The sequence below is a fragment of the Oncorhynchus masou genome, chromosome 2 (genome assembly GCF_036934945.1).
Source record: "Oncorhynchus masou masou isolate Uvic2021 chromosome 2, UVic_Omas_1.1, whole genome shotgun sequence".
In the NCBI taxonomy this organism is placed as follows: domain Eukaryota; kingdom Metazoa; phylum Chordata; class Actinopteri; order Salmoniformes; family Salmonidae; genus Oncorhynchus; species Oncorhynchus masou.
The window spans coordinates 32859404-32879956 of NC_088213.1; the positions used below are offsets into that span (position 1 = coordinate 32859404).

Sequence of the window (20553 nt, forward strand, 5' to 3'; positions counted from 1 at the left end):
ATAGAAGTGATTTAGCTCGTCTGGTAGGTTCGTGTCACTGGGCAGCTCATGGCTGCGCTTCCCTTTGTAGTCTGTAATAGTTTGCAAGCCCTGCCACATAAGACGAGCGTCGGAGCTGGTGTAGTATGATTCAATCTTAGTCCTGTATTGACGCTTTGCCTGTTTGATGGTTCGTCGCAGGGCATAGCAGGATTTCTTGTAAGCTTCCGGGTTAGAGTCCAGCACCTTGAAAGTGGAAGCTCTACCCTTTAGCTCAGTGCGAATGTTGCCTGTAATCCATGGCTTCTAGTTGGGGTATGTACGTACAGTCACTGTGGAGACGACGTCCTCGATGCAATTATTGAGAAAGCTAGTGACTGATGTGGTGTATTCCTCAATGCCATCGGAAGAATCCCGGAACATGTTCCAGTCTGTGATAGCAAAACAGTCCTGTAGTTTAGCATCTGCTTCATTATAGATCGTGTCACTGGTGCTTCCTGCTTTAATTTTTGGTTGTAAGTAGGAATCAGGAGAATAGAGTTGTCGTCGGATTTACCAAAATGGAGGGCGAGGGAGAGCTTTGTACGCGTCTCTGTGTGTGGAGTAAAGGTGATCGAGAATGTTTTACCCTCTGGTTGCACATTTAACATGTTGATGGAAATTTGGTAGAACTGATTTATGTTTCCCTGTATTAAAGTCTCTGGCCAGTAAGAGCGCTGCCTCTGGTTCAGGGGTTTCCTGTTTGCTTATTTCCTTATACAGCTGACTGACTGTGGTCTTAATGCCAGCATCTGTCTGTGGTGGTAAATAAACAGCCACAAAAAGTATAGCTGAAAACTCTCTAGGCAAGTAGTGTGGCCTGCAATTTATCACAATATACTCTACTTCAGGCGAGCAACATCTAGAGACTTCCTTATATTTCGTGCACCAGTTTTAACGGAGTGTACTTGTTACTGTCAGTGTCCTGAAAGCTGAGGCAATTCCTGTACACATTTCCCCAGTTCTAAAATGTGCATAAACACTATTATTAAACAGGAAAATGATAAAAACATCATGTTACTGGAGTCCCTCACCTGATAGAATATATGGAAGCTCCTCTCTCCAGGATTCCTCATGACGACGCGTGATTTCTCCAACAGGAAGTTGGAGATTTTCCCTCCATCTGGCTCGCCACCGGAGCTGAACTGGATCTCAAAGTATTTCCCCTGAAGGAGGAGAGTGTGGCGCTTCAGTATCAGCAAAGGCCTTGCTAAAGCTAAAACCCAGACCTCTCCGAGCAGGAAATAACAACCATCACATGAGTTGTACTTCAGGTGCACACCTGCAGCCCAGTGGTGTGTGTGTACTAAGGCTTGAACCCTTTCTCACTCTCCCTTTCCTTCTTTCCTCCAGACAGGTCTGTCCTCTGTAATGTCTATCCCATTACCAACCAGTCTGAAGCCCCAGAGTGCACTGAGACACTATTCATACAGGGAGACTTGCTCAAACCATTTCTCAGACCATGAGTTAAAAAAGAATTTACTTTCACCAAACTAAACCAGGAAAACTAAGAACAGAGACAATACTGCCTTGTCTGTCAACCTGAATACAATACTTACCACTAAGCTCTGTTGTGAATGCTATAGGTGGGTAAACTGGCGTTAGAGGACACTAAAGTCTGCCTTTAAAACCTCTCTCCAAGCGAACTGTCTTTAAAGTATAGTATGTTTTTTTATGTGCATCTTTACTGGCAGTGGAGTGCCCACTCTTTCTGGACAGTGTGTCCCCACAGCCCTGGTAAACCAGGCCACACGAGGCTAGCAGCCCCAGCCAAGACGAGACTGGAGAAGGCATTAACACAGCTTATAAAAAGAGGAGCACTAATTCACTATCTCCTTTTTTTCTCTTCTCTATTTGCACTGGACGTCCTTGTGTTTGCTTTGGTTCCAGAAACAACCGTGAAGCAGCTTCAAATCATTCCAGGGCAAAATACAGTGCCAACCATATGATGTTAGGCGCCCCCATTCCGGTAATAATAATATATATATATATATTTTTTAAAGAGAGATTTGGAAAGACGTGGGACCCTTACAAATCTGCTGGAGTTGTTGTTCCTCACTGTCTTGGCGTTCCCGAAGGCCTCCAGGAGGGGGTTGGACTGGAGGATGATGTCTTTGACGTGCTGTGAGGGAGCAGACAGACAGTAGGCTTGTTTTAATGACTGACAGGTAGGGTATAGAGACAAATGGGTAGGGAGACACTACTACACTCTGCAGTGATGCACATCCCTGCTGGCAGATCAACATGCACCGTCTCTGGAAGTTTCCACCATCACACCGCTCTCATAGCGTCTGGAGCACATTATCTTTCCCATGAGCCATCTGCATATCAGGAGCCCATGAGTTTTAAATCAGCACAGCGTCGTGGAGGCCGAACTATTATCCCCTCTATTATTCAATGTGGAATGGTAGCATTTCTTTGAATCCTTTTGCGTCCCTGAGCTATTGTCCTCTATGAAGAACAAAACTTTAGTGGCATGGCTGTTCGGGTGTAACAGATTTTTGAACTTGACCCAGGGATCAGTTAAATCTTTACATACAGTTGAAGTCGGCGGTTTACATAAGAGTTTTAATGACCCCAACCAAAGTGTATTTCACCACTCCACACATTTCAAGTTGGTTAGGACATCTACTTTGTGCATGACACAAGCAATTTTTCCAACAATTGTTAACAGACAGATTATTTCACTGTATCACTATTCCAGTGGGTCAGAAGTTCACATACACTAAGTTGACTGTGCCTTCAAACAGCTTGGAAAATTCCAGAAAATGATGTCATGGCTTTAGAAGCTTCTGACAGGCTAATTGACATCATTTGAGTCAATTGGGGGTGTACCTGTGGATGTATTTCAAGGCCTACCTTCAAAATCAGTGTCTCTTTGCTTGACATCATGGAAAAATCAAAAGAAAATCAGCCAGGTCCTCAGAAAAAAAATTGGAGACCTCCACAAGTCTGCTTGATCCTTGGGAGCAATTTCCAAATGCCTGAAGGTACCATGTTCTTCTGTACAAACAATAGTACGCAAGTATAAACACCATGGGACCATGCAGCCGTCATACAGCTCAGGAAGGAGACACGTTCTGTCTCCTAGAAATTAATGTATTTTGGTGCGAAAAGTGCAAATCAATCCTAGAACAACAGCAAAGGACATTGTGAAGATGCTGGAGGAAACAGGTACAAACATATCTATATCCACAGTAAAATGAGTCCTATATTGACATAACAAGAAAGGCCGCTCAGCAAGGAAGAAGGCACTGCTCCAAAACCGCCATAAAAACAGCCAGACTACGGTTTGCAGCTGCACACGGGGACAAAGAACGTACTTTTTGGAGAAATATCCTCTGGTCTGATGAAACAAAAATAGAACTGCTTGGCCATAATGACCATCTTTATGTTTGGAGGAAAAAGGGGGATGCTTGCAAGCCGAAGAACACCATCCCAACCGTGAAGTACAGGGGTGGCAGCATCATGTTGTGGGGGTGCTTTGCTGCAGGAGGGACTGGTGCAGGAAGGAACATTATGTGGATATATTGAAGCAATATCTCAAGACATCAGTCAGGAAGTTAAAGCTTGGTCGCAAATGGGTCTTCCAAATGGACAATAACCCCAAGCATACTTCCAAAGTTGTGGCAAAATGGCTTAAGGACTACAAAGTCAAGGTATTGGAGTGGCCATCACAAAGCCCTGACCTCAATCCCATAGTAAATTTGTGGGCAGAACTGAAAAAGCATGTGCGAGCAAGGAGACCTACGAACCTGACTCAGTTACACCAGCTCTGTCAGGAGGAATGGGACAAAATTCACCCAACTTAGTGTTGGAAGGTTGTGGAAGGCTACCTGAAACGTTTGACCCGAGTTAAACAATTTAAAGGCAATGCTACCAAATACTAATTGAGTGTATGTAAACTTCTGACCCACTGGGAATGTGATGAAAGAAATAAAAACTGAAATGAATCATTCTCCTACTATTATTCTGACATTTCATATTCTTAAAGTAAAGTGGTGATCCTAACTGACCTAAGACAGGGACATTTTACTAGGATTAAATGTCAGTATTTGTGAAAAACTGCGTTTAAATGTATTTGACTAAGGTGTGTTAAATTCCGACTTCAACTGTATGGAACTAATCAAACTGCTCTGTGAGAGCCACCTGAGACTTCAAAACACATACAATTCCCAGGTTAAAAACACATGCTGTATCTGACACTGACATCGATTTGCATGCATTTGATTCAGGGGCATGGTAATCTGATATGCATCCTTCAGTCAGACACCGATACAGGATGAGGATAATCAGATACAACAACTGTTCAGTCTGTCTGTTTGAGTAGACAGGGGGAGTGAAGTGACAGTCACTCACAAACCCTTACACCCCCCCCCCACATACACAAAGCACGCCTTCCACAAGCACATGCACACAGGAGTTGGGGAGACCATGTGAATGAGACATGTGGACAGAGGGATTGACAAAGCTAAATTAGGCAGGAAGGGTATTGAGAGAGTTAGGGGGTTTCCAACACAATGGAGACCTTATTCAATAAAACAATAGAAATTCCAAGGGCAATGTCTGTAATATACTACAAAGACCACACAAATTTATTTTAAATACATTCTTCAACAAAAGTTACAAGCACACTTTTTAATACATCTTGAAATTATTTAAAAGATGCAAGGTACATAAGACTCATAGCCAGTAACAATGCAGAACCATGTACGGTAAATTCAAAAAGTATTCAGAACCCTTACTTTTTCCCCATTTTGTTACATTATTCTAAAATGGATTAAATCATTTCACCCCCCCCCTCATCAATCTACACACAATACCCCATAATGACAAAGAGAAAACACGTTTTTAGAAATATTTACAAAATAAAATAAATGTTTTTTTAAGTATTCAGACCCATTGCTATGAGACTCCAAATTGAGTTCAGGTGCATCATGTTTCCATTGATCATCCTTGAGATGTTTCTACAACTTGTTTGGAGTCCACCTGTGGTAAATTCAAATGATTGGACATGATTTAGAAAGGCACACACCTGTCTATATAAGGTCCCACAGTTGACAGTGCATGTCAGAGAAAAAAACAAGCAATGATGTCACAAAGGAATTGCCCGTAGAGCCCCGAGACACGATTTTGTTGAGGCACAGATCTGGGGAAGGTTACCTAAAAAAATTCTGCAGCATTGAAGCTCCAAGAACACCGTGGCCTCCATCATTCTTAAATGAAAGAAGTTTGGAACCACCAAGACTCTTCCTAGAGCTGGCCACCTGGCCAAACAGAGCAATCAGGGGAGAAGGGCCTTGGTCAAGGAGGTGACCAAGAGCCCAATGGTCACTCTGACAGAGCTCCAGAGTTCCTCTGTGGAGATGGGAGAACCTTACAGAAGGACAACCATCTCTGCAGCCCTCCACCAATCAGGCTTTTATGGTAGTGGCCAGATGGAAGCCACTCCTCAGTAAAAAGCACATGACAGTCTGCTTGGAGTTTGCTAAAAGGCACCAAAAGGACTCCCAGACCATGAGAAACAAGATTCTCTGGTCCGATGAAACCAAGATGGAACTCTTTGGCTTGAATGCCAAGCCTCACCTTCTGGAGGAAACCATGCATCGCTCATCACCTGGCCACTACGATCCCTACGGTGAAGCACGGTGGTGGCAACATCATGCGGTGGGGATGTTTTTCAGCAGCTAGGACTGGGAGTCTAGTCAGGGTCGAGGGAAAGATTAACGGAGCAAAGTACTGAGAAAACCTTGATGAAAACCTGCTCCAGAGCGCTCAGGACCTCAGACTGAAGGCGAAGGTTCACCTTCCAATAGGACAACGACACTAAGCACACAGCCAAGATAATGCAGGAGTGGCTTTGGGACAAGCCTCAATGTCCTTGAGTGGCTCAGCCAGAGACCGATCGAACATCTCTGGAGAGACCTGAAAATAGCCATGCAGCGACGCTTCCCTTCCAACTTGACAGAGCTTTAGAGGATCTGCAGAGAAGAATGGGAGAAACTCCCAAGGGATAACAGGTGTACCAAGCTTGTAGCGTCATACTCGCTGTCAAAGGTTTTTCAACAAAGTACTGAGTAAAGGTTCTGAATACTTATGCAAATGTAATACGTTTTTTTACTTGTAATACATTTGCAAAAAAATCAAGAAACCTGTTTTTGCTTCGTCATTATGTGGTATTATGTAGATTGATGAGAAAAACAAACAATTTATCCACTTCAGAAAAAGGCTGTAATGTAACAAAATGTCTGAATATTTTCTGAATGCACTGTACATTGAAAATGTACAGTAATTAATCATACACCCTTTCCCACATGACTCAGAGCGTGATAGCTAACATTAGCTTTGAACTTGAAACCTTGACTAAAGTACAATAATTCCAGGGTGGAAAAAACACTATACTAATCAGACTGAAAAAATGACTACCATCACAATTGCGTCTGAGTGGAAGCATCTTGTGATCCAGTTTATATTCCTACAGACTGGAAATTCCAAGCCCTTTTGAGTGGGCCAATAATACCAGGGAGGCTGGTGGAGAGGGGTGGCTTGTGGACAGGACATCTGCTGAGTAGTGTAGGGGCCAGATGGCTGCTGGGGGGTTGGGAACGAGGGTATTTGGGGGTTGGATGGGCTGCTGATGGACTGATAATGATAAATGGGAGATTGGAGGGAGGGATGGCAGGAGATGGTTTGGGTGGTGCGGAAAATGGAGGTTTAGACAGGAAACAGCAACCGGTCATTAGGATGGACTGGCGTCATAAGGTACATTGTAAATGACAGTGGATGTGTGTGTGATCATTGAGATGAATCACATTTTCACAACTGTAGTTGACCTGTGTTTCACGGTGTAAAATGAAAGTAGCTTCTCTGGGCTCACCTGCACTTTGGGTCCTCCTCCAGATACTCTGGAGATGTAGCCCATGATGTATTTGGCTGCTACCGTCTTCCCTGCACCACTCTCTCCACTGAAACACAGAGTAGAGAGGTCAGAACGGTCCATATAACATGGCAGTCCTCTGAAACACAAGGTACAATTCAAGGATGCCCACGTTGTTAGTTAAAGGCTGTCTGTAACCAGATGCTGTAATTACTCTGCTTGCCTTGCTATTCAAGAGGACGTCCCTCTTAGCAACACACAGTTCTGGAAATAACAAGTAAATGAGAGTATACACTTTCTCTGTGGAAATTCAACTGAACCCCGAAGCTGAAAAAGCAGTTGTAGATGTATGGTACCAGACAGTTGCATGTTAAATAACACTCCATGAAAATCTCCTCTAAGCCTGGTTTTAAGAGGGTCAGTAGGGGTTCACCCAAATGCTCCTTTATTGTCTCTTCTTATCCCCAATTAGCATGAAGGTGGCCTACTATTGAAGGAGGGGATTTCTCAATTTGACCTATGGCTCTTTTCTCTTCTCTTCAATGTGCAATGTAGGAACAGAAGTTGAGCCAGTCAAAATGCTCTTCCTCCAATTCTCCCAGCTGAGCCAAACCCTTCACTTCAAATAAAAAAAATTCAAACATCCAGAATTACCAGGTGAAACGCCATCTCTGGACTTCCTGTCCACAGAGACTCCACTTCCTATGTTCACTCAGCTCTCCTTCTCTGTGGTTGATGCCAACCAAAATCAGACTCATCTCAGCAGTATACCTCCCACTCTAGAAGGGGCTATTAACACGAATCCTGTTTTGTCACATTTGCCCAGTTTCTTTTCTTCCTTCTCTTTCCTCAACCTCTCCTTGTATTTTTCCTCCTGTCCTTTCACTTCACCAGGGTCATACTTATTTAGACATATGTGGTTTGGCAGTGGATGACAGAGGAGTCTGTTTTTTTATTTCATTTTTGAAGGGGAGTCATGTCGGTAATGCCCTTCTGAGACGACCCAGCTGCAGACCGTGAGAGGAAGCCATAAGAAGTCATCAAAGCAACTCTATATGCTTATTCATCTCACTAAGGCCGATACTGGACTCTGCTCCTCTATAGTATTCAGTCTAGCTTGTTACACAGCTTTTCAAAACAACTATAACAGTTCTAGATATAGTGGTCACTACAATGCACTCAAAAACAGTCAGTACACTGACAAGTGACCAAATGTGATTCAATGTTCCCTCTAATCTTTGCCAATAAGCATTTGTAGGACCTTCACCCTTAAGAGAACCCGTCTGCACACGTGGACTTATGGGCATGTTCTTTTCAGCTGGAGCAGGCTAGGGGCTGGAGTTAGAATCACATCCTATTTTTACCCCCCTGAGGGGTGCGCCCATTGTTGGAATTACACAGCACGTAGATGCTTAACACATTGTTGACTGCCTCTCCCATTTATTGGCCAAACAAGGACAGAAGGAGAGTCATGTCGTTATAGACGGCTTACTGTAAAGTACTACATTCAGCACTGAATCACTGGGCTCACTGATGTCACTCACAGCTCAGCTTGACAAAGAAAGGACCTAAAGTGATCATTACAGATGTCAGCTATGAGTGAAACGGAATGCATGCTGAGTATAATGTGGAACGATGGATACCAGTTACGGCAGATTTGTATGATTAGGCACACACACACACACGCACCTGGCTTCATTTCAACTTATTGGATAGCATAATTTCCTGCAACTGAAGGATCCTTCCATTAACAGTGACAAAAAAACTTAGATGGATTCTCCATTTCCCATGTCATTGTTTTATGGAAAGCCTTTCATATCAATGGGGGAGAAAAGAACCTTCCCTACAGAACTAATAAGCAGAAGAAAACTGTTTTATGAACAGAGGGTAGAATATAGTGTGTCATCAGACACTACATTTCAGGCCACCCTTTCCCGGGATAGAGCTGTAAACTCATTGGCCAGAGTCTTGGTAAAGAAGGACGGCAAAAACTGTGCACAACACAAATGGTGCCATGTGATTTGAAATATTGCAGCATCAGTGTTTGTAGAAGCGCAAGCAATTCTATATTTCATATGGCATCATGTGTTTTAACCACTCAGGGAGATATCATAAAAAATTGATTAACTATTTTATGATAATACAAAGAGCAATAAAGATGTAGAGTAACTTAGCTTTCCTCTCCCAAGAATTTGAGTGCAGAAAAATCAGTGAAGTCAGACATTGACAAATAGCCCAGTCAACACCACTTGACCACGTCAGATGACTCATGTCATGTTGAATGACTTCTTTAATAAGTGGGAAAGAAAAAAGGTCCACACATTACAGTGCTGACCACACTGCCTGGACAGCATTTCATGGAGGGCTTTGTTTGCTGACCTGGTGCATCACAAATCCACTTCCATTCCTTTTATGTGGGTATCTGTACTGGCAGCTGTCTAAACAACGGGAGGAAAGTGCTGAACCAGGGGACATTCGCCATGAGGTAAGCACTACAGTAACCGTCCGGGCCCCGGGCCTCAGGTGACTGGCCCACAACATAAAGCCTCAACTATGAGACAACACTTTTCTCTTGGGAGGCCCCCTCCCATGGGAACCCATTGTACAGTCATGTTATCCACTATAGGCTTCACAACACTAGGGAAGGATCTCTGGACTACCACTGTGACCAAACACATTTTAATGGCCAGTTAGGCCATTTTACATTTCCTTCTTGACCACTGCTTGGTAAGACCGACTTTGGTTTGGTTCAATCATATTGCTTTCAAATGTCAAGTATTTTCAGCTGAGCCGGTCTAAAGAGGAAAGGAAGCTGTATTTGGGGCATGGCCAAAGAGTCCAGAACATTTTCTCTGTGATCATCTGTCTGTCTCAGGCGAATAATCCGTATCCGAGTGTAATATACAGCATACTCCCAAATGTGTTAATTGTCACTACTCATCCGCTCTCAATCCATAACAGGAGAGGAACAGTCCCTTCCTGTGCCGTGAGAGAAGACTCATGCATGAGCAACAAAGTACTATGCAGGTGCAATTCTTGTTTTATAAAAGCAGGAAGCTAATGCATAAATAGACACTGTGTTTTGTTTTCATTCTACATCCTGAGAAATGTTTTTAAAATCAACCATTTGCCACAAGAAAAGAGCCTTGAGGCCATATATTTAGACTTGAAGGTGTATTTTCCTAGTGTGCCTTTCCCAGCAGGCTGTGATATGTGGAGGGTGGATTAAGACTGGTTGAAGAACCCAGACTGAGCAGGGCACTGTCAGTCACCAGCACTCCTTCCAGTCAGGTGGTGGATCCTGTCGGGTCTGTTGGTTCCCTTCCCATCGATTATCATCACATGCAACAGTAGCACTCTTCCACCCGTGTCACCATGCAGTCTCCTCCTACCCCTCCCTTCCTCTCGACACCTGCCTCATTCACAGGCATTTCCCACATACCAGCTCTGTTGTTATGGTTGTCAGTTGTCACCCTTTCTCCCCACACAAACACTGAAAGGGAGGGGAGGTGCCGGAGACATAATAACGAGAAAAGCAGGCAGGCAGACTCACCTGATGATGACACACTGGTTCTCCCTGTCGATCATCATGTTTCTGTACATGTTGTCTGCCAGGGCGTAGATGTGAGGAGGGTTCTCATACTGGGCCTGGGGGTTCAACAGAGATTATGATCTAAGAATATCTCGTAAACTGGGTGGGTCCAATTTCTTGGTCCTAAGTGGAAAACTGACTGTAAAGGCAAGACTGTAAAGAATTAGGAGTAATTTGTGTAATGAAGTAATAACGTCAGAGGGCTAACTGTTTTTATCAAGCATAGTTAACGTCTGATTTGGCAGCCAAGGCCACTTCCAGCACGCTGGCCAAGAACACTTTAAACAATACACAGACTTGAACAGGCTGTACTGAAGGTATTGCCAGGCCTTTTCAATGGGCACGTTTCTAAATCCGCTCCAACTGAGGTGTGCTGCTGGAAAAGGTATTCGAAGCACACCTAACCCAGTTCATTTACAACTTTGTTCTTTCAACTGAGCACATCATCTTAAAAACATGACTTATCTTAACTTTTCCAAGTATGAGGTGACGTTGTGTGAACAATTAGGATACAAGTTGAATACATTGATAGCAGAGTTTTATTTTTACCCAAATAGAAAAACCTATTGGTACCCTGTCTCATACTCCCGTCTAAAGAGAAAAGGCTGCTCACCGCGCCCTGATACATCTCCACTTCCTTGTCCCCAAAATATGGCATCTGCTTGAATGGGTTGACAGAGATGAGCACAGGGCCAATGTAAGTCTGTAGAGGTTAAGGATCATACTAACATGTGTACCAGTAATAATCAACCGTTCAGGTCCCTGTGACTCACATGGTCAAAGGTAAAAAAACAACACTAAAAATTCCAAGAGCTCACTAGTCATCTGCATCGAGCACCAATGATAACCCTCCCCTCATTTTACTCTTTAAGACAATGCGGTTTCAGAACATATTTATACATCTTGACGTAGTCCCTCTTGGAGAAAAATGACCTAACTGTGAGTAATTGGGCCCATGATGTCATTGCAATGTGCATCTGTGTGGTAGCACTGGAGTGTGTGGTGATTGGACACAAGCCTTGTAAAGACAGTGTTCACACATCAGAGTGAACAGTCCAGCAGTGTAGTGATGTGAGGTTTAGGCCCTGTAGCCCAAAGCAGCTCCCGGCACATAAAGCTGGTATTGAGGTTGCCCTGCAGTGACCCCAGCCCCAGTACGCCACTGGCTGGAACACTCTGTGTTGATTCTATTTTCTGACCACAATCAGAGGATTGAGTTTTCAATCTAAAATGGCCAGTATCCGCTCAACTCTATAATCCTAAAGACTGCCAGGACACAGATGAGGTTTTAATTAATGAGCTCCTTCGAGAACTTTCAACATCTTCCATCAAAAGGGTCATTCAGAGACCCAAACATTTCAACACTACTTGGATACATTATATGGGCACAAGAACAAAACTTTAAACCTCAATATATTCTTGAGGTCTGTAAGAGTGAAGCTGAATACTCTTCTTATGGATTGTATAGGCCTATAGGCCTGGGGCATTTACAGATCTGGCCCGGAATGCTCTCAGCACAGCCAAACAAAACCATTACTGTTGTAGGAAAGTAGCTGCACTGCTCACATTCACCATGCATTTCTCAGCAACCCTTCCCCCAACCTCTTTCCATATTGCTGCATGGTGAGATTAAACCAGAGTAAACCTGATTAAGATCCATTCCAGCCTGGAGGTGAAGGAAGCTGAAGTCAGGGGTCCAGATAGGGGCGCAAAGAGGCCCGTCTCCCCCTCGCCACTGGCGATACATGGTGGGGGTAGCCCAGTGTCTGGAGCCTCAAACACTAGATCATTAATCTGAGTTATTACAGCACTGGGAATGGTCACTCAGCTATTCTGGGAACGGTGGGAGTGTGTCTACTGCAGGGCTTAGCCATTCTTCATCGAGGTGTGAACGGTGTGTGAATGTGAAGGATACAAAGATGTAGTCGTCCATGTATCTCTTCTTGAGGTTGTCCACAATGGCGTCCTCATTGATCTTGGAGAGGAGCACCATGTCGTCCACTCCACTCTGCTTGACATTGTGGCTCTGCCAGTGGTACCGGTAGTGGCCCCGGCTCCCCTGGAACACACAGAATACAATACACATCTGTTAGTGCCGTCAGATTGCTTGCAGCCACATCAAACTATAAAGGACAGAATAATATCTAGGCTAGGAGTTTTTCCTGACCGCGTGACCTGACCAGGAAAAAAAAGGATGGCCCTATAGTCTCATAGAAACTTCATTATCAGAAGCTTACCTTTACCTAGGACTGAAATCATCACATTTGGTGAGAGTACTGGAGTAGGCAGCCAAAACTATTAGCAGAAAACTGTCCAACAACTGAAAAGAACTTGGGCTTCCCCCTGAGTAACTCATTTTCACACATGCAAAGTTTTGATATATATATATTTTATTTTAACTTCTAATAGGTGCAAGGTCAAGATTCCCAAAAGTGCTTTCAGTGTGTTTTTGGCTCTTTGATGTTGTGTTCTGACTGCTGTCAGACCTTTCCCTTTACTTCCCTCCCCCCTCTCTTCCTCTTCTACCTCCGTTCCAGTTGGATTTTTTTTCTGAGAGCAGGTCTCCAGAAAGCTTAGGGCATTCATCATGTGCTGTGAGTCAATGTCATCTGGCTACTGAGGAAAGGATTACAATGTGCTGTGAGGAGTGAGTCTTATTCTCCTGGATGGAGAACCAATCAAAGCCACAGACCAGATCCAGAACATTAGTCAACACTGGACACATCTCAATGCCATTTAACACATTGTTTGCCTCCTGATTCCACTGAGAAAGAGCATTTTAAATCCTTCCTATTCTATTTTAGTTTACCTTTGAACTGGAGGGCAGCTTTACATACGGCTGAACGATTTGTATTTCTACGCCTGTTTTTTCTTCCTGGTTCTGGAATGCTTTGTTTCAACTTTTGAAGTGATTCAGATTGGAAAGGGCTGGTGCATAGATTAGATGGCAGCAACACTTCCATATTTCAGATTCCACAGGCTACAACAGACTGAATGGTGCAATGTGACAATCACTTGTTAAATGTCAATTTGAGGTTAAAGACAAAAAGTACAGTCGCACTAAGATGTACTTTCTCTACCAAATCAACACAGAGCAAAACCATGGTGACATTACAGTAAAATAAAGTAACACCACAGTAGATTTAATACACCAATGGAAAGCCATGGTAACTTTCAATAATTGACTTGTACAAAGTCAAGCAGAGAGACTGCTCAAATGAACCCTTAACGTTGGCTCATTTTTTTTTACACCAACAAAATAAATACCACAACCTCTCTTTACAGACTCACTCTTAGCATGGAACATAGTGAGTAATGTTAATAGCTTCTCAGACTATTTCTATGTGCATTTTCACTCAGGAGCCAAGACATAAATTACTGCTCCATTAATTTCCCAGACGGTTCCCATTATCATGTTTTACTACTTTTTTTTAAACAGAAGAAGAAAAGGCTGATTTCTCCTCTCATTGGCGCGCTAAGCAGGGTGCATTACATGTGATTCCATACCCTGGGAGCTCATAAACACCTCGCTGGAGATGATGTGTGAATGAAGAGAATATTGATGGGACACTGGGAAATTGGAGTCTCAGGAATTTGAAGATAAACAGTGCATTCGGAAAGTATCCAGACCTCTTCCCCTTTTCCACATTTTGTTATGTTACAGCCTTATTCTAAAATAGATTAAATAATTTTTTAATAATTGGTGAAATAGACATCTTGCCAATGCCTAAATCTACCTGCCTTTGGCACGTGGCAGGTGTTAATTTTAGTCCCTGCTTCCAAGTCAAGGTAAACTTTTGGTTTTATTAATTTATTACCACGAGGCCCACCGGTGTAACTGCTTGCTGACTGTACTGCATGATTATTAACATGTTAGTTCTAGTAGCTATGTTGACTATGACGTTAGCTAATATGGTGACAATGATGTAGGCTGTGTGTAGCGATTATGATATAAAGGTTGGGCTTAGAAATATTTTTTTCACCTAGTCACAGACAGCTGATTTGTTTTACTGCATTTCCATGTTTGAGTACATCACAATCAAAGTATGTGAGTCCGTCTGAGTAAGGGTGAGTCAGACTCTTGATAAAGCATGAGCCAAGTCAGAGGATCACAGAGCCGTTTACACAGGAGAAACAGTCCAGTCTTCCAGGCAGCGATCCTAAACATTCAGAAAAAAAAGGACTAGTTGATCAATAACAATGAATAATGTCATATTATACTGAGCTTCTCTGTTATATTTCCATACTCATCTGAAATCCAACACATCAGCTTCATCTCATTGTCATGCTCTAATGCAGTAGCAATGACATTAACTGCATTGAGCTTGGAATCTACTACAGATGTCGCAGTTGAGCCCACCACAAATACACATAAAAACAGCCCAGATCTATAGCACAACCCCAGGCAAATCCTACACCATGTATGCTGTAGGACACAACCCTACATCCACAAATGAAAATGAAGTACCACCCTAAGTTATTTAGAGTTCTATATTTATCCTGTTGCTACTTTGTTGGGAATGATAATGTTCTACTTGAAGAGGGAGAGGACATTAGCCGGAAACACAGGAGCCAAAAGTTCAGGGTATTTTCCATGGGGGTTAGAGGAGAACATTGGGTACTTTGAGATGTTTTCAATAATTTGCTAACACACCAATAAAATGGTTTATAAACATTGATAAGAATGTATAATGGCTTATTGATGACAGTGGTTATAAAGCCAAATCACTGACTGCTTGTTGGATGCTGTGCTATAAACTGCTAATGTATGGCTCTGGTTGAAACCTACCGATGTGTTTTGACTGAGATCTAGCCTAGAGCAGGATGCTGTTCTCTCTGGTAAGTGATTCCCCAGGTTAGTGGAAAAGTTGAGGTGAGTCAGTCAGTGCTGGAGGTCGGAGAGCATACAGTCCCTTAGGGGGACAGATGGAACTGGGAGCTACCAATAATATCTGACTTCACTTTGAGCACACCACCACCTTCTACACACAGACCGCCCTTAGTAACAGCATAATACAGAGCATCAGTCATAACTAATGAGCTTTGCTTCTGTACAATTCCAGTCACATATTATGTGTTTCACAGATGTCAAAACAACCTTGATCCCAGGAAGTATGATTGGAACCTCTGTCCAAAGCGATCTAGGATTAACCTGATTCATGACTTGATCTCCTTCACTCTCTGAAATAACAATCAACTCCTTATAGTCTCCCAGGTTTGGGACCAGACCTTTTCCTTAAAAAGTTACCCCGACAGCAGTTGTGGAATTTCTGCACCAGCCCCAGATTCATAATGTCAGTTTTTTTCCATGCAAATACCATTACCATATATGGATAGTGCTGAGCAGAGCGGAGTTCGAGAAATGGCTGGGTTTGATTCAGTACAACAGGCGGCGGCGGCACCCCCCCCCGTTACTCTGTTCTCCTTTTCCAACCTTGGATTTGACACAGAGCCCACCATGTGTTAAGAAGACCACTTTCTGGTGCTGCACTCTACTACAGAACTGGATCTCTTTCCAGTAACAATCTTGGTGGATATTGCTTGGGATGTGGCCAGGATCAGGCTACAAATGTATTTTGTTCATGCAAGGGTTTTACTCAGTGTTGGATGAGTGCATACATGTGCTACCATGTAGTAGTTCAGTTGACCTGATTTCTGAAAGCAGCTCCATTCTGAGTCAGGTTTCCCTTCCCAGAGAAGGATTAGGATTTTATAAATTATATTTTTGATTTAATTTAAACAGATTTGAGAAGCTTTGGACAGATGCACATATACTAAGTCTTACAGTACGAAATGCCATCATGCATTTTGTTGATTAAAAAAATCCCAACCCCCCCACCACCCCAAACCTTGAAGAAAATACTCTGTGATCCTCCACACCACCCACACTATATCTAGCATTGGAAGGCATGATGTCAGTTAGTACTTCCTGTCTCCATGATCCCGGGTCACAGCCAGGTCAGCCATACATCAGCTATATCCTTTGCAGTTGTAACATCCATCTTTGGTGTGTACTAATTGATTCTTGAAGACTGTAACTTATAAATGCCTCATGAGCTTTTAGTTAAACTGTCGTACCCTTTCAGAACCCAGGATATCAGCTTGTTTACTTCAATGTTTGGAAACAAAGTAAATGTAAACAAACACTGTATAGCCTCAAAACATGGTTAAAACTATAATGTTGAGATCATGGATATCAACACTATATTTGAGTGGTTTCTCCAGCCATCTCAAATATTTACTGAAAAAGGGGCACATTGTTATTATTTCAACTCCGGATTGCCCCTTTAACAGACCAACTAAATAGGACTAAATCAAGGCCAACACTAAGCAGTGCCTCCACCTGGACTCCATCACTGCTCTGGATCAACTGCTGAATCTGCACTTTTAAAAACCACTCATTTCAGAGCAGTGCCAGGAACTGAGTGCTGACAAGAGAGTAAACCTTCCACAAATCAAGAAGAGAAAACAAAGCAATCAAAGAGAGAGGTTGAAAAACCCTGGATGATGATTGAAAATACTGTGGTGTCTCTAATATTCGAGACAGTAGACTGAACAGTCTGAATCATCATCCAGGGTATTTGAAGATGGGAAAAGAGAAGTAACAATAAAGCAGCAGTGTGGGGCTGTTGCCATGCACAGCAACTCCATGGGATGGGATATTCATTAGGGTCACAGAGCACCCTAGACAGCAGCCTCTTCCTCAGCTGGATCTGGACCCAGACTGGACCATGGTCACCATGGCAGCAACACCCAGGGTACAGCCAACTTCACCACTGCTCAGCACCATACCAGTAGAGGAGACATCCATGCCAAGCCGAAAAACACTACCCAGACTTGGACTAATAGTTGTCTCTCGACAATAAGTAAAAACATTTCTGACCCTGTCTGAGTCTCTTAGCCTGGCAGCCATAATGCCCCATTAATACAAATACCCAGAGCCCAATGCCAGTGGAAACAGTCCCCGCTACCAAAGCTCATGGGCATGAAAATATGACTTACACCGATTAGTCAATTCAGTGTTGGTCTGAGAGACATTAACACCTGTAAACATGCAGTTTGGTCTATATCTATTAGGTGTTGGTGGTAGACATGAGAATCCAGGCTGCAGTGCTTCTCTCATTCTGCTGTGCAACTTACCCTGAAGTCACCTGCTTAGAAAAGATATATCAACATCAATAATGCAGAGAAAACCACCACTGCTCCTTAACTGTCTAAGTTCTTATACTGTTTATCTGGGCCAGGGCTGACATACATGTTGAATAAGCTGTTACGTAAGACAAGTGAAAAGAGGCCCTATTTTTCAAAGAGTTTGTTACACAATTGTACTAAATCAACTCTAGATAGTAGCTGAGGGTAGTGTGAACTGGAGAGAGCTGTAGCCTACAGGGCAGGGCTAGGTAGGGCTGGGTAGCTGGGTGCCTGTGTCCTCCCCAGGGAGAACAAACAGACAGGTAAGGAGAGGTGTAAGCTGAGACCGGAGGAGAGGTTTCAAAAGAGAGAATCCTCCAATGTACTGAATCCATGGAAACTCGTGTGAAATGTCATATTTCACGACAATACATCTACGGTTTATAAGTCCCCCTTAAATACATGACAATGTTTATGATAAGATTCACTTCTAGCCACACAAAAATAATAATTAAATGTAATATCACATGCTATGGTATAGGGTGGCGAGACGTCACTGTGGGTTGGCCTACTCTTTTAAGAACAGCCACACTATTTTTCATGCAGCTTGAAAGTAAACAAACCATTTGCAGCAGGCTCTCATTCGTACCAATGATTTTCTGTGCCACACAGTGGCTGCTATTTGTCCAGACCAGTCTCAGGTTTCAGTTACACAGCTTCCAGCGAGGAGCCCTCCTATAGGAAGGGAATTTTTTGCAAATGTTCAGCGCCTATAATAGAAATTATACATTTTTGCAAAGACAATATCTCCCTGGCCTCAGTTTTTGTATGGCGGTTTGCTCTCTCTGTCAAAGAGAACCTTCCATCCTTCTTTTTCAGCTTTCCATACATTACCGGGTAGATGAGTGCCACACATAGGAGATCTAGTTCAGGGAAATTCTAAGTGGGTCCCATGGCACTGCCTAACATTGCCGTGGCAACAACCTTCACTCTCTCTAAAATCAGGTAGACCTCAATTATCTCCTGTAAACATGGCTGATAGGAAAATGCCATTGTGTGAGGTGTGACACCCCCAAAAAACATTTGTTGTTGGACATAAGACATAAGACTGTAAAAATAAAAAATAAATAAAATCACCAGGAAATCAGCTCGAAGTCATTTTAAATGTAGGATATCTGTTCCCAGGTTTCCTACGCATAAATAGAGAGGCATATGTGGTTTTATCCCAATGTAATCAAGGTTTGAAATCTTTTTGTTATTGTCAAATACTATCTGTTTGGGATTCTTGCGGTGTTCCGGCCCCCCGATCATCCACTCAAGGATAAATTGGCCCACAGCTGAATGTAATTGGGGACCCCTGCTATACGGTCATTCAATATCCCTTTACTGTGGAACACATCTGGGTGGTCTGACATTCATACTCATTCATAAGGGATATGGGTAAAACTCTCTAGGAGTCAGTATTGGAATAAAATGTCAAGCTACAACACTGCCAGTTAGCAAAGTGTTTTTATAGTATAAATTACCACTCTAAATTATGTTTTTTCAAAAGAAAACCCCTATGACTGAAGGATTATACCAAATACTGTTTCTCAGCTGTGAAATCACCTGCTAGTCAGGAGCCAACCACTTCTCAAATGCAAAACACCCTTCAATATCCACTGGGTAGCTTGAAGATAGACCTTAGAAATCTTTCATGACATGGTAAAGCCTCCATCCTCAGGGTCTGAGACACCTCCTGTATCAGTAAGAAGTTTGGTATCTCCTCTTGTGATAAGACTGTTGACAATTGCCATAAACAGAAAAACCATCCTCTGAATTAGTGAGGCTTTAGCCCAGAAGCAGTCATGGGTTATGGCCTGGACTAATTGGCCCATTGAAACAGATATGACAAAGTACCTCCCAGGTCTAGACAGGACAACTCCTGAATAGGAGAAGAAGGAGGGCCACTCACTGGAAAACACATCAATGCAGCAGGAGTTGTTTTTACAATGTGTACCAAAACTGTCTGGGTCCTGGGCCCAGTACTGCTGTGGCATAACATGGCTGAAATGAGCCCAGATGCCTCAAGTTACTGTGGGATAGGTCTGTGAAGGTCAGACACTGTTCAATGGTGTGGCTGGAGCAAAGAGAGGTGGATGTATATTCTCGAAGACACGTTGAGTGCTTTCAGCGTCTGGATTTTTATCACCGCAACAGAGAGTGAGAGAGATATCTTCGACAGTGACAGAACAGGAGGGATACAGGCGGTGGTGATGTGACGCGTCAGAAAGAAATGTGAAAGAGAACCTCGTCATAAGGGGTGTGGCTGGCTGGGTGTGTAGAAAAGCATGCCTTGTGCTTGTTCATGGTATAAATAGAATAAGGGCCCAGTTTATACATTGGATGTATGGTTCATTTTCCTCGTTTGGCTCCACCAAGTTCATTCCTCCGCTTATGAACCAGTCCTTTCAGGGGGAAAATAGATGTCTGGCAATAGAGGTCGACCGATTATGATTTTTCAACGGCGATCCAGATTATTGGAGGACCAAAAAAAGCCGATACCATTTTTTTTTTTTTTTTTTAAATCGGCCCATTTAGAAATGAACAATTAACACTTTAATTTTCACTTAATATAAATACATAAATAAAATCTATTTTGTATCAAATAAATAATGAAACATGCTCAATTTGGTTTAAATAATGCAAAAACATAGTGTTGGAGAAGAAAGTAAAAGTGCAATATGTGCCATGTAAAACAGTTTAAGTTCCTTGCTCAGAACATATGAAAACTGGGAATATTGAACCACCAGTTAAGAAGTTTTAGGTTGTAGTTATTATAGGAATTATGACACGTAGACTATTTCTCTCTATACAATTTGCATTTCATATACCTTTGACTATTTTGTTCTAATAGACACTTTAGTATTGCCAGCCTAAACTCAGGAGTTGATAG

At 42.8% G+C, this 20553-nt stretch overlaps 1 protein-coding gene across 2 annotated transcripts in view; it reads right to left on the reverse strand.

Annotated features, from left to right (window-relative positions):
* Positions 1–20553, reverse strand: part of LOC135559120 (unconventional myosin-Ie-like) — a 59258-nt gene that overhangs the window by 25050 nt on the left and 13655 nt on the right. For both annotated transcript variants that reach the window (XM_064993465.1, XM_064993463.1), the window contains exons 2-7: positions 12403–12546; positions 11101–11190; positions 10449–10543; positions 6896–6983; positions 2051–2140; positions 1053–1184 (exon numbers count right to left, since the gene is read on the reverse strand). In XM_064993465.1, the coding sequence (XP_064849537.1) occupies positions 1053–1184; positions 2051–2140; positions 6896–6983; positions 10449–10543; positions 11101–11190; positions 12403–12546 (639 nt within the window). The remainder of the gene's footprint in view (positions 1–1052; positions 1185–2050; positions 2141–6895; positions 6984–10448; positions 10544–11100; positions 11191–12402; positions 12547–20553) is intronic.